At 46.3% G+C, this 26,925-nt stretch overlaps 1 protein-coding gene across 19 annotated transcripts in view; it reads right to left on the bottom strand.

Moving 5' to 3' along the window:
- Positions 1-26,925, bottom strand: part of PPP2R5C (protein phosphatase 2 regulatory subunit B'gamma) — a 166,558-nt gene that overhangs the window by 17,612 nt on the left and 122,021 nt on the right. For all 19 annotated transcript variants that reach the window (XM_063596392.1, XM_008959112.5, XM_008959110.4 and 16 more), the window contains 8 exons: positions 26,441-26,533; positions 26,228-26,358; positions 19,693-19,752; positions 16,888-16,996; positions 15,436-15,489; positions 8,102-8,272; positions 3,403-3,530; positions 407-508 (listed from right to left, as the gene is read on the bottom strand). In XM_063596392.1, the coding sequence (XP_063452462.1) occupies positions 407-508; positions 3,403-3,530; positions 8,102-8,272; positions 15,436-15,489; positions 16,888-16,996; positions 19,693-19,752; positions 26,228-26,358; positions 26,441-26,533 (848 nt within the window). The remainder of the gene's footprint in view (positions 1-406; positions 509-3,402; positions 3,531-8,101; positions 8,273-15,435; positions 15,490-16,887; positions 16,997-19,692; positions 19,753-26,227; positions 26,359-26,440; positions 26,534-26,925) is intronic.

Here is a 26,925-nt window from a genome sequence, read left to right as displayed (position 1 = left end):
AATAAAGCTACATTGAAATGAAGATTCTTGCTCTCTGGGATAAACCTTATAGGATATAATTCAAATCCCTGCCTTATAAACATGAGAATGGACTACACATTATAGCCTTTAAGCCCATTATAGCCCAAGAAAAGAAAAAATTCTGAATGTTAAATTCTTGCTTACATAAGCACTTTTTGCAAAGATGATTAATCTGGCAATACAAGGGGGGAGAACAGCTAACTTTAAACACCTGTTCTTTCAAAATACGTTATTATAACACAGTTTTAATTTGCTTTCCAAGTATGAAAGGCTTGGTTTTGCTTTCGAGTGAAGAATACCGTTTTAGGACAAAACAGTGGAAGAGGTTTACTTAGGATTAAGAAAAAAATCCTGGAAACAGTAACTTGTGAAAGGAACAACTCACTTTAGTTTCTCTGCTTTGAACTGTTGTGTACAGTCATCAAATAGCTTTTGGTTCATCTCCATGAAGAGCTTCAGGGCGTTGTATATCAAGCCATGTATTGTCCTATAAAGAAAACCGCACGGTGAGCCTGGGAGCACGCATTCCTGCTGAGCCCTCACCTCTCCACACTCAGGCTGCTCCATATTCCAACAGTCCCACATCGCACAGGATCCCTAAGGTCTAAAATGCAAGGCCTGCTCATTCCGCGTTACTTGTTTTCTGACAGCCACACATCCCGAGACTTTCTTCACAGTGGCTCTCACACAGCCACGGAGGCCACTCCACTCACTGTCTCCAGCTGACAGTAGCCAAAAACGACCTTGCTCAGAAACTGAACTAAAAACATTGAAACTTGAACAAATATAGTTAAGACAAAATTATAAAGAGGACAATAATGGCAATACTTTATTTCCTATAAATGTCAGTTTCTTTTCATCTTATTCCCTGAGGACAGAAAAATTAATTTTAATAATGGCAACACAGAGCTTTGAAAGAGAAAATAAAATGAGCATAAAACAGCTTAATCAATGCTTAGCTCTCAGGCTCTGACACGCATGGAGAGGGAAAGAGGCCAAATTGTCCCAGCTGAGCCTCTGGGTGACTCTAGTCCCAGCTGCCATGGGACTGCAGCCCTGTAAGAGCCCCGATCCCCCAGCAGACACCAGCGAAAGCCTGCGCAGCAGGACCTGCTCGACCCGCAGGACTGTGAGCAACAGGTGCCAGTAGCTAAAAACAAACAAATCCCAAAAAACGTAACCCTCAAATCATAACTCCTTCTTAATCCACTTTGTAATAAAACCCAAGTTGTACTTAGAAAACACTTGCAAGCCAGGCGCGGTGGCTCACACCTGTAGTCCCGGCACCGTGGGAGGCTGAGGCGGGTGGGTCACTTGAGGTCAGGAGTTCAAGACCAGCCTGGCCAACATGGTGAAACCCCATCTCTACTACAAATGCAAAAATTAGCCAGGAGTGGTGGCTCATGTCTGTAGTCCCAGCTACTTGGGAGGCTGAGGTGGGAGAATCACTTGAACCTGGCAGGTGGAGGCTGCAGTGAGCCGGGATGGCGCCACTGCACTCCAGTCTGGGTGACAGAGCAAGACTCCGTCTCAAAAATAAATAAATAAATAAAATAAATCAATGCTACAAAGAACAGGTTGTTGAGGGTGGATGTGCTGTATTAACAACTACAATCACCACGCTATTGCCATGAGGGTCTTGGCTGCTGCCTCCACTGCTATCAGCATGGCTGCTGGCCCTACAGCCACTAAGTGACAGCAAATGCTTACTTGGTGCCTATCATAAGCCAGGTACTTTACGCATATTAACTTTCTCTTAATCCTCACAACCAAGTGAAGATTGTTGCAAGGCAAAGCACTTTACTTTCTCAGTTTTTCCAAAGAGAAACCGTGGCTAAGAAAGACCTGGTGAGAGCTAACTTCCCCGGGTTCGGACAGCTGGTCAGGGGGAAGGCAGGAATGTGAACCAAAGTCATCCTCACTCTGATCTGCCTGCCCTTCTCTGTTGAATTTCTGGGTGGCAACCCTCAGAGGACTTGACGCAAGTGGACTGGCTGGACCCTTGCTCGGGGGTCTGGCTCAGAGCTCCAGGGCTAACACCTGTCTGGCTGCTGCCCTGCAGAATTCTGGGAAGGAGGCAGTGCCACCTGCAGCCTCGAGCGGACAAGGAGAGAGGGTGCATGGGAGAGGGCTGGTCCGCCGGCAGCAGGGTGACTGTGCAGCACAGCCAGAGGGGTGCCCAATAGACACTGCGAGTTAGGAGACCGCACCGGGCCAGAGTGCCGCTCACCAGCTTTGGGACCGCAGACTGGGCTGCGAATGCCCTCCAAGTCTCACCTTCCTCACCCGTAAACTAAGGGAGGAGGGCTGGATAGCATAACCTGCTCTTCTTTAAGTTCTGAGTTATAATTACAATATACAATGGAAAGAGATGAAAGAAGGTGGGGAAAGAAAAACTCAGATAGTCGTATTTCTTTAAATAGCAGGAATATTAGATGATACCATATTAATAAATAATATGGCCTGGGCGCAGTGGCTCACGTCGTCCCAGCACTCTGGGAGGCTGAGGCAGGTGGATTACTTGAGCCCAGGAGTTCGATGGCAAAACCCCATCTCTACAAAAAATACAAAAATTAGCCAGGCGTGGCGGTGGGTGCCTGTAGTCCCAGCTACTCAGGACCCTGAGGCAGGAGGTTTGCTTGAGCCCAGGAGGTCGAGGCTGAAGTGAGCCATGATTGTGACACTACACTCCAGCCGGGGGGACATAGCAAGACCCTGTCTAAAAATAAACAAATAAAATACAAATTTAAAAAAAGAAAAATAAATAAATAATGTGGCACCCATATCAACAGTTTCCTTTTAAAGTCTCAGAAGACTATTGCTCAGTAAACAGATTTATTCATCCTCTTTAAGTCAAAAGATGAAGGAGCGGAGTAGGAGGAAATGTTTTTGGCTGCTGGGACTATGGGGCTGTGTTCAGATCACCTGGCTTCCCTCTTCTTCTCCAGGTAGTGACCACTGTGGGGTGGTTCTTGGGTCTCACACAGGGGCTCATCCAGGGTGCATGTCAGCAGAGCTCAATAGACACCCCGAGAATGCAGTGGCCACTGTGCCCCTGCTGGGGCTGAGCCCCACTGGGCTCTGCAGAGACCTTCAGCTTCTCTGCAGGACGCTCAGGAAGAGGCCTAGAAACTGCTGCTACTGGGAGGTGGCTGCAAACCAATGTGCCTCTATACTGGCAGGAATGAAGGTATAAGGTGGTAAATTCAACGGCCACAGAAACAACCCACGCTGCTACTTAATTTATGAGTCCACAAAGCAACTGACATTCTTGTTTTTTAATTGATATTTAAAATTCTGATATTTATTCTTACTGAAGTAGCAGTAAAACGTGCCATATTTTAAAATGACTGAAAAAGATGGCAGCCAGTTCTTTCTTACTTGTTCCAATGGGTCTTTGAGTTGCGGTACAAGGAAGGAAACATGATGGGCAGAATCTTCGCTGCGTTGTCACTGATTAAACTCATGATGTATTCATTATTCCAGTAATAGAGAGCTCGCTCTGCCACCTGAAAGACACAAGTGGATGGCTTGCTGGAGGTTGTGCCTGAGACATCAAGTGGCTGTCCTTGCTGTTAAACCTGTGAGTCGGGTAATGAACTACCTTGGACCAGAAAATTATGATTATTTCTACAAATTCAAAATATTCTAGACTGTAACCTGTAACCCTGAAGAGCCTTCAACAAAGAGGCAGACAACTTCTTGTACATCAAGTCATCAAGAACATTGTCACCTATTTCTCTACTTATTCCATAAACATTTATGCTAGATGCTGGCTAGATGCTGAGGAGACAACTCAAAGGAGGCCATTCCACCTATCCACCCGCCTCCCCCATCTGTCAGGTCAAGAGGGCGTGCTGTGTTCTGCTGAGCGTTCAGCACTGAACAAAGCAAGGCAGAAATCCTTGACTCCACGGAGCTTACATTCTAGTGGGGAGGAGACAGGTGATGGATGATTATTAATTTACTAGAAACGATAAGTCACATACAAAGGGCAGCAGGGCAGGAGAACAGGCAGCGGCGGTGCGTGTGGGGTGGGGTGGCTTCAATGGGGAGGAGGTGACATCTGAGCAAGGACCAGAGGGAGGAGAGGTCCTGAGTTGTCAGCATGGGGCTGGCAGAGGACCACTGCAGAGGGCAGTGGGGGCATGAACAGTAGGAGGGCAGGGGAACAGGGCCTGAGTGCACTGGCGCTTACTCACGGGAAGCCACTAGAGGGTGGTTCCCCCAATTTTCTTTTCTTTTTTTTTTTGAGATGGATTTTTGCTCTTGTTGCCCAGGCTGTAGTGCAATGGCGTGATCTTGGCTGACTGCAACCTCTGCCTCCCGGGTTCAAGCGATTCTCCTGCCTCAGCCTCCTGAGGGGCTGGGATTACAGGCGCACGCCACCACACCCGGTTTTTTTGTATTTTTAGTGGAGACAGGGTTTTGCCATGTTGGTCAGGTTGGTCTCGAACTCCTGAGCTCAGGTGATCCACCTGCCTTGGTCTTCCAAAGTGCTGGGATTACAGGCGTGAGCTACCACGCCTAGCCCATCCATTTTTGTTTTTTAAAAAGAGATGGAGTTTCACTCTGTTGCCCAGGCTGGAGTGCAGTGGTGCCATCTCGACTCACTACAACCTCTGCCTCCTGGGTTCAAGCGATTCTCCTACCTGAGCCTCCTGAGTGGCTGGGACTATAGGCATGCGCCATCGCACCTGGCTAATTTTTGTATTTTTAGTAGAGACGGGGTTTCACCATGTTGGCCAGGCTGCTCTCGAGCTTCTGACCTCAGGTGATCCGCCCGCCTTGGCCTCCCAAAGTGCTGGGACTACAGGCGTGAGCCACTGCACTCAGCCCCCCATTTTTATTACTAAAACTTTCAAAAACAGACAAAGCTGCAAGACTAACATAATGAGTGCCCACCTCCCTCCACCCAGATTCAACAACTGTTCATACCCTACCCTATTTGCTTTTTCTCTCCGTAGTAAACCAGCACACAAGTGCACGTTCCACAGAACTATCTGGGAGTTCGAGGCAGTCACCAGGACACTTGGTCTGTCCCCATCACAGCATGTATGCCTCTGGGAAGAGGAGCTTCACCTGTATAACTACTGTCAACACCCTTCATCTGCACACAACTCACAGCAGCACTTGGAGGCTCTGAGCAGCATGGGGCTGACGCTTCTCCTGCCAGAAGCCTCCAGCTTAGAGATCCTGAGGTTGTGGTGCGGTGTGTATGGGTGGGATGCTGAGAGAATGGCAGGTGAGCCTGTGCCAGGCTCAGGAATCAGGGCTGATTCCTCAGAGGCAGTGAGCTGGGATGAACTTTGCAAAAAAGGAGTGAGTTAGGTAATGCGGGAGGGGAGGGCATGCATGAGAGTGCGGCGTGGATTCAAAACAAGGCACAATCGCATCACAGCTCCTAGGCTAGTTCTTACTTAAGAGTTCAATACCTTGTACTTTAAAAAGCAACCATCTAGGCCGGGCATGGTGGCTCACGCCTGTAATCCCAGCACTTTGGGAGGCCGAGGCAGGTGGATCACTTGAGGTCAGGAGTTCAAGGCCAGCCTGGCCAACATGGTGAAATCCCGTCTCTACTAAAAATACAAAAATCAGCCAGGTGTGGTGGCAGGTGCCTGTAGTCCCAGCTACTTGGGAGGCTGAGACAGGAGAATCACTTCAACCTGGGAGGCAGAGGTTGCAGTGAGCTGAGATTGCACTCTAGCTTGGGCAACAAGCACAAAACTTTGTCTAAAAAGAAAACAAACAAAAAACAAAACCATCCATCCATCCATCCACCCACCCACCACCCACCAATATATTTGGGGGTAATATTTTAAGCCTGATTTAGAAAACAGAAGCTTAAGATGCTTGATGGTTTAAACTTTAAATTTTTCCAGTTTTTAAAACCAGTACTTTTTTTGGGTGTGAAAAAAACATCTAAAAGTTAAGAATGAGCTGGCGCGGTGGCTTATGCCTGTAATCTCAGCACTTTGGGAGGCCGAGGTGGGCAGATCATGAGGCTGGGAGTTGAAGATCGGCCTGGCCAATATTGTGAAACCCCGTCTCTACTAAAAATACAAAAATTAGCTGGGTGTGGTGGCACGCACCTGTAATCCCATCTACTCGGGAGGCTGAGGCAGGAGAATCACTTGAACCTGGAAGGCAGAGGTTGCAATGAGCTGAGATCGCACCACTGCACTCCAGCCTCGGGGACAGAGTGAGACTCCATCTCAAAGGAAAAAAAAAAAAATTAAGAATGAGTTGGCCTTATGTATATGTGTCTGGAAAAGATTCTGGAATGTACTCTGTGCTGATCAGGTCCTCTAAGAAGCAGAAGCCAAGATGGGCGCAAGCGTGCGAGGGGGACACAGACGAGGGTGAGTTGGGGGACTGGGCCTGCAGCTGAAGGCCTGAGTGGGTCCTGGCACTGAACTCCCTCATCAGAGGCATGGCAGGCCGCCCTGGCAGCCTTCATGCTCTGTTCCTGGCAGGGACATGAAGGCTTCTGTGACATGTGGAGTGGCACCCAAGCCACTGGCAGCTGCGCGGCCACCTTGGCTCTGCTTTCCCCACCTGGACTTCCCTTCCTCCTTGCCCTGTCACATGCTTTTATGCAAAACAGCACATTGTGAGTCCGCTTGTCCCTGTCTTCTCTTGAAGGTCTAACGTTACCCACAGCGATAGCTAATTTTGCATCTGGGGAAGGGGTTCAAGTTTTTGGGACACTTCCCACGACTGCCAGTCTCTCCTTGGCATACGAACGCCCTGTACTTCAGCCAGGGCTCCGTGGCGCTGGTCTCTACAGTTTCTAGGAAACCATGCTCCTTTGTGCAAAGTGCTCACACTGAAAGCCTTGAGAAACATTATTTTCTCTGTTGGCCAGGACTGATGAAAAAAAAAAAAACAAACCCAAAACATAATTTTCCTTTCTTAGTTCCTAATGTGAAAACTCATTGGAATTTATAAAATGAAAATAACCTGAATATTTGTATGGAAGAGACTACACCACGGCAGTTCCTTCCTTTAACCCGACTCAGCCTGGCCTCACTTTACTATGGCTGCCCGTGCTCCAGAGCTTCTTACTCTTCTATCACTTGCCTTCTTGTCTTAGTTTTGTTGGTTTCAATGATCTCTTTCCAAAACCATCTTGAAAGGCTCAGTTTGGAGGACCCCTCATTCTTGTGGACTTTTTCTAACCACTTAGACTTGTGCTAAGGTAACTGCCCATGTGTTTCCGAGAGCCTGCTGCACACGCCACCTGGCCCTTCACGTTTGGCTGTAAGGTGGTGGTGTGACATGGTTACTCTCTTCCACTGTGTGGCCTGCTCCCTGGGCACCGGGAGGTCTTGCTTATTTTGTGCCTATTTTCACCTTGTTCATGATGAGTGCACAATAAAATCCGCTCAATGATGCAAAAGGACAGGTGGCTAGCACGTCCAACAGGGGCAGGCAGGCTGGGAAGGTGGGATGATGCAAGAGGACAGGTAGCTAGCACGTCCAACAGAGGCAGGCAGGCTGGGGAGGTGGGTGGGGGTGGCCTTCGAAAGAGGTGATGAGCCGAGGCTGGCTTGAAGGGTTAAGGAAATTGGGAAAAGAAAGTAGAAAGTAGCTCTGACCAAGGTCGTCCTCTCGCACAGGAATTTGGCAGTGACAAAAGTCAGAGCTATCAGCCTTTTTGAAAGGGTAAAGGGAGACAGATTTACACAGTGTCAGGAACGAAGGGCCTCGGCAGCAAGAGCATCTCAGAGCCGAGGCTTTGGCCACCCGTTGTCTATCAATATTGATGCTCAGGTGTGGAAAGGAGGGTTTTTATGAACTTGGAAGCACACTGAACATGAAGACAAAGACAGCTTTACAGAGAAGCCAGATGACTGCTCTTAGTGAGAAAAAGTATCGCGGCAGAGGGGACAAGATGCTCAAGGGTATTCTATAGAATTCAAGTTACAGCATCGTATTTGAAGTATAATTCAAGTAAAAACTTGGATTTTACCTTTAAATTGCATGAGAGGCAAAGCATGGCCAGCTACGCATGGAACTTTTCCTTTCCCAAATGAACACTGGAAGAATTTAATCAGGTCCCCCAAGCCCCACATACCTGGAAGTGTGGGCTGGAGACACATTTGGCCAACTGCCGGAAGAGGGGTTCCATGATCTTCACAAATTCTGATGGTTCAATGACATCTAAAATCTCTTCTAATTCGTTTAAGAACATTACTTCTTTTGGACTGTGAGTCTTTGGCCAGTATTTGAGAAGTGCCATCACCACCTACAAAAGAAATGACACGTGGAGTGACTGATGCCCACGAGGCCCCAACACCTGCATGGTAAGAAGTCTGTGTTTTCACTGCGGTGGCCCCACTGCAAGGCAACACACGGAGATGGTGCCATCTTCCTTACAGAGGGAACAGTGACTCAGTCATCATACGTGATTTTCTGTATTTGAGAAGTAGGTCTGTCTGTCTGGTTATCTAACTATCTGATCAATCAATTTATTTAGAGATGGGTCACATTATGTTGTCCAGGCTGGACTTGACCTCCTTGGCTCAAGTGATCCTCCTCTTTCAGCCTCTGAGTAGCTGGGACCACAGGCACCTACCACCTGCCTGGCTTAATTTTATATACTTCAGAAATTACACAATTTTAGTTTATATAACCCACTTTCTCTGATCAAACACCATTTCAGTAAGAGTCCATTCCTTTTTTTAAAAAAAGAAAAAAAAATAAGAAGTTAGGACAATAATTTAGAAAGAATAAGATCAACGGAGAAAACACAGAGCATTATCAATTCATGTGTACATTTTAGTGTGGAAGCAGCCAGTACTGAAACTGTGGGCCACGTGTACACAACCCATTTCTTTCTCAAATTTATCAACCATCCATATGTGTTTATACACAAACACACATACTTCTGTATGCATAGACAGTGTTTTCAACTGTGTTAAAATATATCAAAAGGAGTGATGTGAATTAAGCTGACCTTATTAACTCACATCCACAGGTACTGCGATGGGACCTCCCGGGCAGGGCGTACTGTGCTCTCTGTGCGCACACCTGTGGGCGTCAGATACAACAGCCTGAGCAGTGCTGGGCCTGCGGTGAGCAGGCTGCAGTGGCAGCTGTAGCCAGGATTGTCACCACCCAGAGGGTCTGTGCCACCAGCTCTCTGCCAGGCACAGCCCGTCGGACTGCAGTGGTTTCCCAGTTTGTGGATAGTGGATGTTTTATGTTCCTTGGCCAAGTCAGACAGCTAGAAAGGATTTCCACTGGGCAACCTTTCTTTATATGTTCCTGTAGTTTCCAAATGTCTTACCACAATCATACCAGTACAAAATACTGAATTTGAATCCATGCAGATTTCATAATATTTTTAGAGTTTAGCCATCTTAGTTCTAAAAGAGTACAACAATCCAAAACAGGCATTTGCATATGAAGTGCATATATGCGCTTACACACTGAATTGTACAAGTGCAATCCGGTGCGTTAGAGCAGCTGTTTGGCCTAGTCACAGCAACATCGCGGGGCTTCTACCCGACTCTTGTGCTGTGCAATTGCCGCAAATGCTGGCCCCTGGGACCGCCTGGTCGTTTTCACTCACGAGTCATTTCCAGCTCAGTAGATCGCACCAACTCATGGCTTAGCAGGCCAGCCTTTTAATCATTACGGTGATTTTTTAAAAAGGTGGACATTTAACATCCATTTAGAAAAATCTTGTTTTGATGCTTTGGCATTTGGGCTCCCAGGTAATCTTTTATGATATTGCACTTTATAAAACTCCAAAATTTATGAAACAAAGGAAGTAAGGCCGGGCGTGGCGGCTCACGCATGTAATCTCAGGACTTTGGGAGGTCGAGGTGGGAGGAATGCTTGAGCCCAGGAGTTGGAGACCGACCTGGGCACCGTGGTGAGGTCCTGTCTCTACACAAAATTTAAAAATTAGCCTGGTGTGGTGATGGGCACCTGTGGTCCTAGCTACTCGAGAGGCTAAGGTGGGAGGATTGCTTGAGCCCAGGAGGTTGAGGCTGCAGTGAGCCATGACTGCGCCACTGTACTCCAAGAATCTAACAAACAAACAAAAACCCCAAAAGAGCCAAATAAAAATAAAAAAGGAAGTGCTGCTAGTTTTCAAGTCTGACATAAAAATCTACCATACAAGTGTCTTTAAAAGGAATTATTTCTAAAAATGCATCATTTAATGGTTCTCCTAGCTCAAAACTATTGAATAAGTATTTATTGTGTTCCTACCACACTTTGCGTGTATTGGAATCACTATTAAGGACACAGCAGATGGAAATCACTTCCTACATCTATTTCTCTTCATTTGTCAAATGGAATTTTATTAGGAGAAATATGTTAATTTGTGAACTATACAACACAACCGATTTAGCTATTCCATTTCTCTGGAAAAGGTATCATTTCTGGGATCGGATTCACACACGGGCCTTCCTGTTCACATTGTTTGGAATGAGCTGTGATCGGTACCAGCTATTTTGCCGCGTCAGTGTGGCGTGCTCTGGGGAGGAGGGTGTCTACTCAGGGAATGTGAATCCGAGGCAACAATGGCTGTGTGCTGCTGGGTGCAGCACAAGGCCCCGAGTTTTCCTCTGGAAGCCCAAGGACTGCCCGCTCCCTGCAGAGGGCAGGCGAGCCAGTGGCCCCAGCCTTGAGTCTTGGGGAGCCCCCTTCCTGTCCTGGTAGACCAAGGAGAAAGGAGAGCCGCTACTATGCCATGTAGTAAAACGTGATGAGACTGAAGAGGCAGGTGGGTGAAAACGGAACACAGTTTTACTTCTGTAAAATCTCTGATGAGCTTTTGTTATTCTTCCAACAGAGAAAGTGTTTCATGTGCCCAGAAAGCTTTTGAGCACTGTACACAATCAGCAAATGAAAAATACTAATTACAGGCTACAAATGGGGCAACACATGTCCTTCATATCTCAGTCTTCTAAGTGGATCTTACTTTAAACATTCCTGAGCCTGGACATTTGATGGCTTCAGGGGTCCCTTTGGTGCAGGCCTGGGAGATGGACGTGGACACCAGGTGTCCTTAGTGCTACCAAGAGATGTACACCTGCACAAAAGCCTATACTTTGATCATCTCATTAACAAGCTTTCAATGCTGAAATAAGACAAAATGGCCTTTGTGTTTTCATAAATAGGCATTTCAAAAGAGGGAATTTACTGACATGAGGGTCTGAATGTTCTTAACATGTAGGAAATTGAATCTGCTTTCTAAAGCCAGGATGGTACTATTACATTATCTGTGCAGCAGGAAACTAAGCAACGAAGTGTCCCCGGGTGGGAACATCGGGGCCTAGGTTGGTGGGGTTTGCACCTCCTTTGTGCTGGTGCCAAGTCAGAGTCCTGCATGTAACATTTACGCCGGAAGGACCCAACTGAAGCCGGCACGGGGTCTCTTGCCCTCTTTTAGACGTGACTGCAATTAACAGCTCTCACTCTTGCAAAGTGATATTCACTTTATTTACTATATTAGTGGGAATTTAAAACTTTTACAAACATTCTCTGCTTTTGTGTTACTTTTCGGTGGAAGAGAGAATAGGGTGAGGCTCATTCACCGAGCCCTCGGTGGAGAAGGTTAGGGTCAGGCTGACAGACAGTGGATGGCGGAATAGAGATGCCGGGACAGCAGCTTAGGTGGGAGCAGCCTCTGTCTGTGGTAAACGCAATGTGGCATTTGGTGAATTGTTCGGCCACTACAGGATATGAGAAATACGCACAAAGAAAATTCATGAAAGAAAAATACATACTTTCAAAAATCTCTCCTTCCATAGCTTTTTTTCCCTTCCATTTGTATTTACTTATTTATTTGAGACAGGGTCTTACTCTGTCACTCAGGATGGAGTGAAGTTGGTGCGTTCATAGCTCACTGCAGCCTTGACCCCCTGGGCTCAAACAACTCTTCCACCTCGGCCTCTCGAGTAGCTGGGACCACAGGTACATGTCACCATGCCCAGCTAATTAAATTTTTTTTTTTTGGTAGAGAGGAGGTCTCACTATGTTTCCCAGGCTGGTCTCAAACTCCTGGCTTCAAGGGCTCCTCCTGCCTTGGCCTCCCAAAGTGCTGGGATTAGGGGCATGAGCCACTGTGCCCAGCTGTCTTTTATTTTTGAATAGGAAAAGGTGGGAGAGGAGGGGAGAGAGAAATTTTTTTTTTTTTTACATATCACTTTCTCCAGTAAAACCTCTGTGATAGTTAATACTCAGTGTCAACTTGTTTGGATTGAAGGATGCACTGGGTGCGCCTGTGAGGGTGTTGCAAAAGGAGATTAACATTTGAGTCAGTGGGCTAGGAAAGGCAGACCCACCCTTAATGGGGGTGGGCACCACCTAAGCTGCCAGAGAGGCCAGAATATAAAGCAGGCAGAAGAACGTGAAAAGACTAGACTGGCCTAGCCTCCCAGCCTGCATCTTTCTCCCGTGCCGGATGCTTCCTGCCCTCGAACATCGGAATCCAAGTTCCTCAGCTTTGGAACGGGCCTGGCTTCCCTGCTCCTCAGCTTGCAGACGGGCTATTGTGGGACCTGGGTGACAGAGCGAGATCCTGTCTCAAAAAAAAAAAAAATACAACCTCTCACCCTTCAGTTTGGAGAATACCTCAGATATAGGCAGAAGAGTTAGGGCATGTAACCACTGGAGAAAATACAGTTTAAAAAAAAAAGTCCCCAATGAGTTTTATTAACACTGTTCATTTTTCTTTTTCCTACCTAAACATGTCTTCAGTCAGTTAAGAAGGATAAAAATAACACCTCCTCACCCTAAGCCTTGACTATGCTTGATGCTGAAGTGTGATGAGATTTGGTACATTTCCTTGGGAGGTCCCCAAAATCTCAGGCGGAGGCATCTAGGGGCTAGAGGGAGAGTGTGCAGGGATGCGTCCTTCCACGAGGGCCCGGCAGGACAGGGCGGGCCCAGCTCGTGGCTCTGTAGCACCTGCTACCTCTGCAGTCATAGGACAAGAGCTCTTCTTGAATTTTGTGGGTGAAATGGAGGGAATCTACACATAGAATTTAAAAACTTACAAGAAAGCAGAGCCCAAAAGCCAGTTTAACTCAGAAATTCAATGTTAAGAATTTCTCATGCAATTTCACTATAAAAATTACAACGTCACAAAAGAACTGTGAAAGAGAGAAAGGGCCCAGGAGTGACAAGATCTACTTTTTCTAGTCTAACAGTGACTTTTAAAAGAGCATTCAAACATTTGAATTGGTTCCTAACATTCCTTACTTTGATACTCAAATAATTAAAAAAAAACTCCAATGTAAAAAATGGGCAATGGATTTAAATGGACATTTCTGCAAAGAAGATATACACTTTTTTTTTTTTTTTTTTTTTTTGGAGACAGGGTTTCACTGTGTTGCCCAGGCACACGCCATCATGCCTGGCTAATTTTTGTATTTTTTGTAGAGATGGGATTTTGCCATATTGCCCAGGCTGGTCTCCAACTCTTGGGCTCAAGTGATTCACCCGCCTCAGCCTCCCAAAGTGTTGGGACTACAGGCGTGAGCCACCGTGCCCGGACAAGAAGATATACAGATTTTGGTCAACAAGCGCTGAAAAGATGCTCAACATCATCAGTCATTAGGGAACTGCGAATCAAAACCACAACAAGATACTCTTTCACACCACTAGGATGGCTATAATTAAAACAACAGGTCGGGTGTGGTGGCTTACGCCTGTTATCCTAGCACTTTGGGAGGCTGAGGCGGGTGGATCACTTGAGGTCAGGAGTTGGAGACCAGCCTGGCCAACATGGTGAAACTCTGTCTCTAATAAAAATGCAAAAATTAGCCGGGCATGGTGGCAGGCACCTGTAATCCCAGCTACTTGGGAGGCTGAGATAGGAGAATCGCTTGAACCCAGGAGGCAGAGGTTGCGGTGAGCCAAGATTGCACCATTGCACTCCAGCCTGGGTGACAGAGTGAGACTTTCTCTCAAAAAAATAAGATAAAATAAAATAAATAAAAAGAAAGCAACAGCAGCAGCAGCAGCAGCAGCACTGGTGAGAATGTGGGGAGATGGGAGCCTTTGTGCACTGCTGCAGGGAATGTAAAACGGGGCAGTCACTGTGGAAAACAGTATGGGGGTCTGTCCCGCAGCTAAACATACAATTACCATATGATTCAGCAATTCCCCTCCTGGATATATATCCAAAGGAACTGAAAATGGGGATTATAGCAAATACTTGTACACCAGTATCCAAATAGCAGCATTATTCACAATAGCTAAAAGGTGGGAACAACCCAGGTGTACACTGAAAAAACAATGAATAAACCCAATGTGTTCTATCCATACGATAGAACAGCATTCAACCATGATGAGGAATGAAGTTCTGATATGCAACCCAAGGATGAGCCCTGGAAGACATTACGCTGAGTGAAATAAGCCAGGTGTGAAAGGACAAGCGTTTTATGATTCTCTTTATATAAGGTACCTAGAATAGTCAAATTCAGAGATAAAGTAGATTACAGGTCAGCAGGGGCCGGAGGGAGGGAGAACGGAGAGTTATTGTTTAATGGGTAGAATTTCTGTTTGGGATGATGACAAAGCTTTGGAAATAGTGGTGATGGTTGCGCAACACTATGAATGTCATTAACGCTGGTGAACTGTACATTTAACGCGGTTAAAATGACAAATTTTATGTTATATGTATTTTACCACAATTTAAAAAAATTCAAAATGTTAACATATCAAAAATTTTTGAATTGTACTCTTTAAATGGGTGAATTGTGTGGTATGTGAATTATATCTCAATAAAGTTGTTTCAAAAAATGTATTTAAATGCTTAAACTGGCACCTGACATGTCTGGCTTTGTTAACCCTGGCTATGATAGCCTATTTTAATAAACATAAAATGTTAAGAAAATTATAAATCCTCTGACATAATTATGGAGGCTGAAAAAAAATTACAAATCCACGCACAGAACAGCAGTAATCTAACGTTCACTTGTGATTCAATGATCACAAAATAGTTACAGTGTAACTTGGGAAGTATTTTCAAGGCAGTAAAGCCTCTTTAGTACAACAATAATTTCAAACCCTAACTATAATTCCTCTGATCATAATCAGTTCAATATGTTGTCAAACCAAGCAGATGTGAAACTACTGAATTGCACACTAAAATTTAGTGGCTACAGTAACCGCTCAAGTGCTTTACGTTCAAACAGTAAAGTGCAATGAGGGACAAAGTGGCAATCTCATTACATAAAATAATCACTATAATAAAGGAATCTGCAATTAAAATGACTATACTTTGAAAACCTATAACCCATGAATGAAATGAGCCTGTTTATTAGTATTGCAATTTAAGATGAAAAAGTCTGAATGAATGGCAATTTGGTGAAGCAGATGTTGTAATATTTACATTTAGTGAAATGCACACATCTTACAAGACGCGCTAGCATCAGTACTTACTGGTTCCGTGAGGGTGCTGTCCTTTTCTAAAAACTGCACTACACAGTATGCCAGCTAAAAAGTAAAAGGAGAAAGAGCATTAACATTTCAACATAAAAATGCTGCTGTGCTTCTTCTAGAATCATCGTTAAACACCTTCCCACAGCAAGACAAGGACCCACGGTATAGACAAAGCCCTTGTGTGATTAACGGGCATTAACATTTATGCCCATTAATTGGTGATAGATCAGAAAGCTGAAAAATAAAAATAAGAAAAATAAATCAGGAAACAGTCTTTTTAGTCTAACTACCGCTAAGTCAATCCAGTATGATGGGATTTTCTTGGGGTCCTTGTGCAGACTACAATCAACAAGTCATCTAACAGTGGGGAACAACAAATTAAAATCTGGTTCCATCTTAAATCTCTGAACTATTAATTTCTTTTGTACAACAATATGATAATCTGGCTGGATGCAAAGATATTACCAGTTAAGAGCAGTCAGAGAAAATAAATATGCTCTAGGAAGAATCAATTAAAGAATATACTTTTTGTCATTTAGCCCCTACCATAAGCTCTGAAAGTGGGGCCTGGCAGAGAGGAGCCTTGTGCACCCCTGCGCCTGTGCTGGGGCGTGACTGCTCAGTGCCTGGCCCTGTGACAACCGAAAGTGAACAAAGACGCCCACTGCAGCCAAAGAGTGAGAGAAAACCAAATCCAGGTAAATGCAGTCCATTAACCACTTATTGACCAATTTTTCAGTACAGCTGTACTTAGATTACTACAGTTTAAAAAATTCACAGCTTTATTTATTCATTTATTTATTTATTTTTGAGATGGAGTTTCACTCTTGTTGCCCAGGCTGGAGTGCAATGGCGCGATCTCGGCTCACTGCAACCTCCGCCTCCCGGGTTCAAGCGATTCTCCTGCCTCAGCCTCCCGAGGAGCTGGGATTACAGGCACGTGCCACCATGCCCAGCTAGTTTTGTATTTTAAGTAGAGACGGTTTTCTCCATGTTGGTCAGGCTGGTCTTGAACTCCCAACCTCAGGTGATCTGTCCGCCTCAGCCTCCCAAAGTGCTGGGATTATAGGCAGCTTTATTTTTTTAAAAAACGTTTTCATAGGCCATTCATTGGCCATGGACCTATATAGGCTTTTCTCTTTAAGGTACTGAATTTTAGATTACACTACAGAAAACTCCTCTCAGAAGTCTTCCTAGACTCCTTTCAGAGAGTTACTCCTTTCTCAATGCTTAAAACTGAAAAATTCTGTATTACAGAGATTTTTCTGAATTTCTTAAAAGGAATCTCTCTTTACCCCCTTATTCTTTCGATTATCACCAGAAGTTTGTTACCAAAGTTAGTAAAGGCCTATAAAGAAGAAAGCACTCTCAGTTAAGGCTGGATTCACTATCTCGTGTTCAATCCTGATCAAATGCCAACAGCTGTGTTCCTAGAGCCCCGCTGCTCCTTACCTGGGGATGGTAGACACTCAGAGATTTCACTTTGTGCAAAGGTAGTAACACCTTCAATAAGAAAATCTTGTGCTCTTCTTTTAGTGGTAAGGCAAATCCATTAATTATACTGTAAAAAGAACATTTATTAGGTTTGAACATTTACGAATTCCAGGTTTTAAACAAATATCTTGCCGTCTTTCAATTTTTGTTTTCACCATCAAAACCCAGCAGGCAAAATATACGTAGCCAAGCATGTTGCCATGCACCTGTGCCCCAGCTAACTTGGGAGGCTGAGGCGGGAGGATCATCTGAACCCGGAGTTCGAGGCTGTAGTGTGCTATAATCACACCTGTGAAGAGCCACTGTTCTCTAGCCTGGGTAGTATAGCGAGATCCTATATAGGGGTCTGTGGAACACTTCATATAGTGCTCCGGTCCCTGCAACAGCCTAAGAGGGAAATCCGAGGATTCTTCCTATATATATATACATATGTGTGTGTGTATGTGTGTGTGTATCAGAAAAAAGAGGATACCAGCAAAAAGTTTAAAAATACTAAATGCCTACCAGGAAGTATAGTTATTTTTATCTTTGTAACTACATAATTTAAAAATTCTGGGTTTACAGGTGTTACCCAGAACAGCAGGAAGCTGGCTCAACAGCAGGAGCTCCTGGTGGCAAAATCTTCCCCCCTAAACAGGCCAGGAAGACGGGACAGTTCACGTGGGACCCCCCCGCCCCCCACCCAACACCTTCCCTCAGCCTTATCCATCTGGGAGGAATTCTTGCTGCCTGGAGTAATTCAGGTACGTTATTCTAATGTTGGTAACAGAGACCCAGTGGATGCTGGATGAGAGCTGGTTAAAAATCAGTTAGGGCCAGGCGGTGGCTCACACCTGTAATCCCAGCATTTTGGGAGGCTGAGGTGGGTGGATCACCTGAGGTCAGGAATTCAAGACCAGCCTGGCCAAGATGGTGAAAGCCCATCTCTGCTAAAAATACAAAAAAATAGCCAGGCGTGGTGGCGGGCTCCTATAATCCCAGCTATTCAGGAGGCTGAGGCAGAGAATTGCTTGAACCTGGGAGGTGGAGTTTGCAGTGAGCTGAGATCGGGCCACTGCACTCCAGCCTCGGTGACAGAGCGAGACTCCATCTCAAAAACAAAAACAAAAAACAAACAAAAAAACAGAAAGCTGTTCCCTTGTGCAAGAAAAGGGGTCCTACCTAGAGCCTCCAAAGCAAAGTTTTTGTCTCAAACAACTAGTTTATTGTCTTGGTTTTGTAATTAGGCAAATGGGAGTGACTGCCACTGAGCTGCAGAAGTAGACAGAGCTGTCTCTAACTTGGTCTTCCATTACTGACTCTGCTCGGCACAGCGGACAATGCGGGAAGGGCGAGCCTGGAGTGGCCCATCAAGGAGGGTGTGCTCACTCACAGGGTCACCCGCAGGCTCAGCCTCATCTGGAAGAAGGATAAAACTAATCAGCCTCTCGGCGGGAGCTGCCTGGTGGCCCTATGCACATGGGGGCCCTATGCACACGGCATGGCGGGCTGTGGAACACACGTCATACAGCGCTCCGGTCCCTGCGACAACCTAGGAGGGAAATGCAAGGATGCGCCTATCTTACAGAAGTACCTGCCCATGGTCACACATCTAGTAAGAGGCATCCTCTTCACCACTCACTGCACTGCACTGAGGGAGAAACCCCGCCCAAGTCTGTCTAAACTAAAAGAATTGTCAGCGAGGACATTTTTTCAAATTACATCTAAAGTGGCAAGAATAGCTTTTCTCAGAACTACTGGGCAGGACCTGATCCACCGTGAGAAGACAGTCTTGTGCTCAGGAGCTGCAGAGCATCACTAGATCCACCCAGAGTGCCAGGCTTCTCCACCACAGGCTCCTGAGAACCCGGAACTGCCCATCTACACTACATCCCTAAAAAGGTGCAGGAAAAAGCACTTCCACACTTACTAGCCATGGGACCCTGAGGAACTCTGGGAAACAGTGGGTTAGAAGGTCTAATATAAAATCTACGGGTTATCAATTAAATAAAAGTGGCCGGGCGTGGTGGCTCATGCCTGTAATCTCAGCACTTTGGGAGGTGAGGCGGGCAGATCACCTGAGGCCAGCAGTTCGAGACCAGCCTGGGCAACATGGTGAAACCCCATCTCCACTAAAAATACAAAAATTAGCCAGGCATGGTGGCGGGCACCTGTAGTCCCAGCTACTTGGGAGGCTGAGGCAGCAGAATCGTTTGAACCAGGGAAGCAGAGATTGCAGTGAGCCGAGATCGCGCCACTGTACTTGAGCCTGGGTGCCAGAGCAAGAGTCTCGAAAAGAAAAAAAAAAAAAAAAAAAGGCAACTAAAAACTTTACTTGGATAAAGATGATGAAAGTTTTGAAATGTTAATTATTTTATAAATATACATATAAAAAACCAAAGTAATTAAAAATATTAGCATTTACATGATACCCCAAATGTACAATCTATTCTTCTTTCAAGCTTCTAATATAAACCTTCTTAGGTTAACTATTTTTAACATTGCTCTTGAGGAAATAACTGCAATTGTGTTTCCATAGTAATGATACTGAGGTATACGAAGTAGAATCTACGTACAGAACCATAAAAATGGGAGAGATTTGTCATTTGGCGTGCTCTAATTGAAGAGCTCACCAACTCCTGCTTTCAGTGAAATTGTATTTGAATTCTTTTAGAGAATGGTTTAAACTGCCTTGCTTTAAAGCGGGCAGCTGGACTCAATGAAATGGATCACTCTGGTATAAATTCCATCTACAGCCGTTTGCTACCCATAACAGAGGCTTACCTTCCCAATATTTCCAGTAACTCTGCTATGCCATTATGATGCTCTGTTTCATAAATAAACCTAGAAAAAACAATTTTCCCATTAGAATTAGACACTGAACTAACCTGAATAAGAAAACAATGCTCTAGGAGGAGCCACGGAGCCAGGCAACAAGAAGCGCGTCTATTTGTGCAAACACTGCTCGTGGTGAGCAAGCAGCCCTTCAGGAACCAAACAAACTCCTCAAGGCCTGCAGCTGTAAATGCCTCGAGGGCAGAGAACTTGGTCTTGCACGAATTTTTTTCTCAATATTTTATTTTGGAAAATTTCAAGCATCTAGGAAAACGGAAAGAATTCTACAGTGAACACCCATTTCAACCACCAGATTCGACCACGAGCGATGTGCTCCATCTGCTTGATCACACGCACATCTGTTCATCCATCTTTTACTCGTTCATTAATCCATCTTACGTTTTTGCTGTATTTCAACATAAGCCAATGTCTTACTTAATTTTAAAGCCCGCAATATTTAGCACAGTTCCTGCAAAGGGTAGAAGTGATTCCTGAACTCCTCTTATTCTACCTGCCCAGTTCCCCACTGACACCCACACGCATCCTCCGTGCTGCCTCAGGTACGATCTTTCTGAAGCACCCATCTGCGACAGACCCAGCTCCCTTCCTCTGAGACATCTCTGTCCACTGCGCCTGCTTCTAGGGGAGCCCCAGGACACGCACCCTACCCTCTGTGCCAGCCTGTCTCCCTCCAGATGGGGCCACTGCAAAGACAGGGCCAAGGACTTCTCGTGACTATGTTCCCAGGGCTAGGAGCAAGCCTGGCATCTGTTTGATGCTGAAAACACGTCTGCTGAATAAACCGGGCACAAAGAGAGGGAACAGGGACATGTTAGGAAACAGGAAAATGTCCTCCCTGCAAAGGGCTCCTACAGAAACAAAGAAGCCTCCCCTGCCCCAAGCCTCGTGCACCTGGGATTGGTCTAGAGCAGTCCACGAGGGGTATCCTGCATGCAGTGAGAGGGTCTGAAAGATCCCTGCCCATCAGATGAAAACCATTTGATTAGAGACCGCTCTAAGCCAAAAATAAGTTTGAGAAGATTAAAAAATTCAACTCTGAAATTTCATTCACTTTGTTTGAAACAAATGAAATAGTGTGACCTTAACATCCACAGATGTGAAATATTTTTGAAGAATGGGTCTTAACATTTCTATGTTCCCAAACATCAGAATGCACTGAGAGGTGGTGCTTGAATTGGGTACTGAAGGAGGATTTTCACAGATTTTTTTTTTTATATGGCAGTGTGGAGAGGGAGAAGAACTCGTTTGGCTGGAACAAAGGTCTGTGCTGTGGAGTGGGGTGGGCAAGATGCATGGAGAGGCTGGAAGGCCAGCTTAGAAAAGCCGAAATCTGGCCGGGCACAGTGGCTCATGCCTGTAATCCCAGCACTTTGGGAGGCTGAAGCAGGTGGATCACCTGAGGTCAGGAGTTCAAGACGGGCCTGGCCAACATGGCAAAGCTGCACCTCTACTAAATATATAAAAATTAGCCGGGCATGGTGGCACATGCCTGTAATCCCACCTATGTGGGAGGCTGAGGTGGGAGGATCACTTGAACCTGGAAGATGGAGGTTGCAGTGAGCTGAGATGGCGCCACTGCATTCCAGCCTGGGCAACAGAGACCCTGTTTCAAAACAAAAAACAAAACAAAACAAAACAACACAACAGAAAAACTGAGATCTGCTCTTGCAGGAACCAGGAAGCAGAACCTTTAGCAGGGAGACCCAGTAGCACAACAATGCAGGTGGCCAAAGCCTAAGAGGGAGGGAGGGACGTTACCAGGGCAGAGCTCAGTGCCGTGGGTGACAGGAACCACACTGGTGCCATGACAAGAAACAGAAAATGTTCGCACCTGGTGTCCCTCAGCCTGCACCTACCCTGAGGCTTGGAAGCTGTGACCAGGCAGAAGTCAGTCTGTGTGTGTCTACACCGAGAGGTGCTTTAATTTACGAAACTCACCCTGCAGGCTCCCTTTGCATACACTGCAGCCGTGTGGCTTCAGTTTACTATTCCTCTCGCATGGGCCTTGGAGAGCTGTGATCTGGGCCTCTCCGAGACAAAGACCCCTGGACCCCTTCTGGTCTAGCTCCATCAGCTTTAACATTTACATAAGGATGGCTTGCAGTTATAAGCCATTTTGTTTTCCTAAATCAACATTACTACATTCTTACTGATAAATTCTTAATTTCTAATTTTTTAAACCTGCTTTGATGTAGGCAGAAGAAAGAAGAAATAAGGACAGTTCTTTTCCTTCTTCCTTTTCCAGCGGGAGACAGACAGGGACACCCTGGGAGGGAAACAGAGATCCCTGGGAGCCGGAGAGAGTGTTTCTCACTCTTTCAGCAGAAAGGGAATCAGACCCCCCAGACACTAAGCTGGGAACCTGCTGGCTATAGAAGTCTCCAGAAAGGATTCTAAATGCCTTTCCTGCCTGTATGATGTATTCTGGCCTCATGGGAAGAGGTGGACTCTATTTCTCCTTCCTCTGAAGCTGGGCTGTCCTTGTGCCCTGCTCTGACCAACACAAAGGGCAGAAGTCACTCTGCACCAGTTCCAAGCCAAACTCTTAGGAGGACTGGGGGTCCTGCCTCTCCCCTCTTGGATGTGGCCGTGGCTGTAGAAACTCAGACAACCTGGAGGAGCTCAAGGCATCACAGAGGCAGCGTGGGGACCTGCTCAGCAGCCCCTGTGAACACTCCAGCCCCAGCACACGCCACGGAGCAGAACCGTCTGGATGAGCCTAGCGTAGATGACAGCATCATGAGGAGTGATGGACCATGCTGACGGAAGCCACTGAGCTGGCGGTGGCTCCTGGCTCCAGGATGGTGTGAGGTAGTGACACATCCTGGCGATGATGGGGACAGTTTGATGGCATCTCTCTGTGAGATAAGAGCATGAGCAGGTGCTGCACAGCCTTGCTGCAGGGCCAGGGTGAGGATAGAGCATGACCCATGGCTGGTTATGCAGCAAGAGAAGGAATGGCACACTGCCCTGCCCGCCCAGCCTCCAGGTCCCGCTGTGTGCCAGAGCAGGCACCATGGGTTATGGACAGCACTGTTTAACTCACACTTAAGCTGACGATAATGATAAACCATAGAAATAAACAGCAACCTTATATTTACATTTTCAGTTAAGTTGAGCCAAATATGTTCAAAATGTTTTTTCTTACAAGACACAGCTGTTCTATATTGAACTTAGATGAGCTGGCTGGGTGTGGTGGCTCACGCCTGTAATCCCAGTGCTTTGGGAGGCTGAGGCAGGAGGATCACTTGAGGCCAGGAGTTTGAGACCAGCCTGGGCAACACAGTGAGACAGATCTCCATCTCTACAAAAATTTTAAAAGTTAGCCGCATGTGGTGGCACACATCTGTAGACCCAGCTACTTGGGAAGCTGAGGTAGAAGGATCCTTTAAGCCCAGGGGTTTGAGGTTGCAGTGAGCTATGGAGTACAGCATCACTGTACTCCAGCCTGGGTGACAGAGTGAGACCCTGCCTTAAAAAAAGAGAAAAGAAAAGAAAAGAAAAGAAAAAAACCTAGATGAGCTGAATGCAACTCTCAAGATCTTTCTTCTTTTTTTTTCCTCACATGAAATGAGGAGGTAGTGGTATTGACAAGGAGGACCCAAACCAATCACGGAATCTAGATAGTATGCTTGCTTTTGACTGCGCATATCAGGACAATTACAGAAGAGATTATCAAAAGCATGTACACAGACACAAATGCCATATTCTAGCACCAAGCCTTTAGTGAGAACTGAAGTAAATTATGTGTAATAACTTTGGAATACTAATCTATTTAAGTATTTCCTAAGGTTCTTTAAGGTATGAAACATTTTCTACTACTTTTTTTTTTTTTTTTGAGGCAGAGTCTCACTCTGTCGCACAAGCTGGAGTGCAGTGGCATGATCTTGGCTCACTGTAAGCTCCGCCTCCCAGGTTCACGCCATTCTCCTGCCTCAGCCTCCCGAGTAGCTGGGACTACAGGTGCCCGCCACCACGCCCAGCTAATTTTTTGTATTTTTAGTAGAGATGGGGTTTCACTGTGTTAGCCAGTATGGTCTCGATCTCCTGACCTTGTGATCTGCCTGCCTCGGCCTCCCAAAGTGTTGGGATTACAGGCGTGAGCCACCACGCCTGGCCCATTTTCTAATTCTTAAATGCAGATGTTCAATAGATTTGTGATTCTGCTATCTGAACAAAACCTACTAGAATTAAGAAAACAGAAATATGTTAGGTAGAGCTTTAATTTTAGGTCAAGAAGACTGGAAATTTAAATTGTACCTGTTGTATGTTAAATAATGTATATTATGTTTTCATAGATAAGTATACCAGGCAAGTAATGATCTTGTTAAAAAGGAATCATGATACCAAGAAACATAAAATAGAAACATAACATTTAGGAAAGTGACATCATTCTCTGTTATAGTTAATGTGTCTGGGCTATGTCCAGCACCGGGCTCCATTTTACAAATGAGATGTGGGGTACTTGGAAGGAGTTCAAAGGAAAGCCACACGCAAAATCAAAGGCTCTCACGCCGAAATGCCCTATCAGGTGTGCAGGTCGGGAGGGAATGCAACCCTCATGACTGCAGAGGGAAAGGCAGGGTGCTCCCGACGCAGGCTGTGCAAGCCGGCACGGGATGGGAGAGGCCGGGGCTGCGGGCCCTAATGACTGCAGAGGGAAAGGCAGGGTGCTCCCGACGCAGGCTGTGCGAGCCGGCACGGGATGGGAGGGGCCGGGGCTGTGGGTTTTGGCAGGGGGGTCTCATCTGCCATTTGTCTGTCTCAGATGCCCCTTTTCTTTTCCCGTGGTCACTGTGACTAAGAAAGGACCCTGAGGCCCGGGTTGGGCGTGGCTGACACCTGGCCCCTTCTCCAGGCCGTGGCCCGTGCTCTGTCCACACCCTGGCCCTGCAGCGAGGCTGTGTGGGACCTGCTCATGCTCTTATCTCACAGAGACACGCCATCATACCATCCCCACCATCACCAGGATGTGTCACTACCTCGCAACATCCTGGAGTCAGGTGCCTTAGAGGCAAGCTGACCCGAGAAGCTGTAACTTGTAGAAGAAACTGCTCATTTAGTGAACTTTCCAGGAACAAAAAGAAACAACAGGAACTGTTTCCTCTATTGACATTCACTTGGTGCCACCGCAGTGGGGAGCACGAAACTGGCAGTGGGGTGGGGCGTGCGACAAATCAACTGACATGGTGGCTGCCCTTGCGGGAGACCAGACCCACCGCCAAGTCAGGCAGAGCCTCCCAGTGAAGGGATGTTTCAGGAAGCCTGGGAGGCTGAGGGAAGGGCTGGTGTAAAAAAGACATCCCAGGAGGCTCCAACACTGGCTACAGAGCCCTGGCGTGGAAGGAGCCTGGAGCTGAGCAGAGGCTGGCTGGGGAGGGGCGGGCCTGGAGGTGGGCCTGCCACTGGACTCTGTCCTCCTCCACCGGCTGCTCCAGCGGGGCTTTCCCTCCCCTGGTGCACAGTGGGAGTCTCCAAACCTTTAACCGAGGTGCACAGATCTCAGGCTTTCTACAGATGAATGACATCACTTCTCGCCCCGCCTCCTCTCACTGAGACTCCACGGGAAGAATGAGATGATGCACAGGTAGAAGGAAAAAGCTGGTGTGAAGGTTAATACTGAGTGTCAACTTGACTAGATTGAAGGATGCAAAGTATTGTGCCTGGGTATGTCTGTGAGGGTGTTGCCAAAGGAGATTAACATTTGAGTCAGTGGACTGGGAGACGCAGACCCATCCTTAACCTGGGTGGGCACCATCTAATCAGCTGCCGGTGCGGCCAGAATTAAGCAGGCTGAGGAACGTGGAAGGGCTAGACTGGCTGAGTCTTCTGGCCTCCATCTTTCTCCTGTGCTGGATGCTTCCTGCCCTTGAACATTGGACTCTAAATTCTTCAGCTTCTGGACTCTTGGACCTACACCAGTGGTTTGCCAGGGGCTCCTGGGCTTTCCGCCACAGACTGAAGGCCGCACTGTCCGTCTCCCTACTTTTGAGGTTTTGGGACTCGGCCTGCAGACAGCCTATTGTGGGTCTTCACCTTGTGATCGTGTGAGTCAATTCTCCTAATAAACTCCCCTTCATATATTCATCTATCCTATGCGTCCTGTCCTTCTAGAGAACCTTCACTAATACAGTTGGTCTGGATGGAACCAATTCATCCACATTTCCAGGAAACTTGACCTTTCAGTAGAAACAGGAACGATGGAGGGACCCAGGATGAGGCGCTGGGGAGCTTGGTGGCTCAGGAGGGAGCTGTGGGGAGAGGGGAGGAAGGCAGGGAGGATGAGCCCAGCAGCCCCCTGCACACAGTGCACAAGGGGGTCCACCTGCACATGACAAATAGGCTTTGAGAAACCCCCTCCACATGCTGAGTCCTGTCAGAGGAGACAATGGGGTGGGGGAGCATCGAGGGGGGAAATGAGCATCACCACACACAAGGACAACGCCATCCACACGCGACTTACCTATAAAATATATTATTTATCTGTTTTCTGATGTAAGCTCTCAAGCCTAGGAATTTCCCATAGATTCTGTGAAGGGTGGTTTTAAGAAAATCTCTCTCCCGAGGATCTTCGCTGTCAAAGAGCTCTAAAAGCTTTGAGAAGAAAAAGACACTTAGTGGCTGGGTGTCATCATTCCATCAGGGCTTTTAGAGTGTCAGCTAATTTGTACCTTACCTGCAATACAAACTTCTGATCAATATATTTCTTCGCTATATTAGGTTGGAAATCTGGAGACTCTAAAAATCTTAAGAAAAATTCATAAACAAGCTAGGAGGAAAAAAAAACAATGAGTCAAATAACATGAGATTTTATTGAATGGAGATTAAAATATACCAGAAATTGAATCTTTATTGGTACGCAAATATTAGCCTCTCAAAGCCACATATCTACAGAATTAATGCTAAATTACATGGCTTAATTCAATGATAAATGGTGATGGTAATTATTTTATTTGGTGAAACCCACAGACTACACCCTTAAACGGCATTTAAACAAAATGATCTCCATGGCTGATGTCATCAGTTATAGTACACTGTTCAGGGACTACAGGGCACAGATGCCACAAACCAAGCCATGACCCAACTCTGCAGGGGGGATTTGCAGCCTGCCGCCTAGGAGTGTCCCACAATGCCAAGGCGCAGAGCCAACCAAATGCCAGG

This window comes from Pan paniscus, chromosome 15 (genome assembly GCF_029289425.2).
Source record: "Pan paniscus chromosome 15, NHGRI_mPanPan1-v2.0_pri, whole genome shotgun sequence".
NCBI lineage: Eukaryota > Metazoa > Chordata > Mammalia > Primates > Hominidae > Pan > Pan paniscus.
Note: the sequence above shows the minus strand (reverse complement) of the source record. Positions and strands in the feature narration are given on the sequence as shown.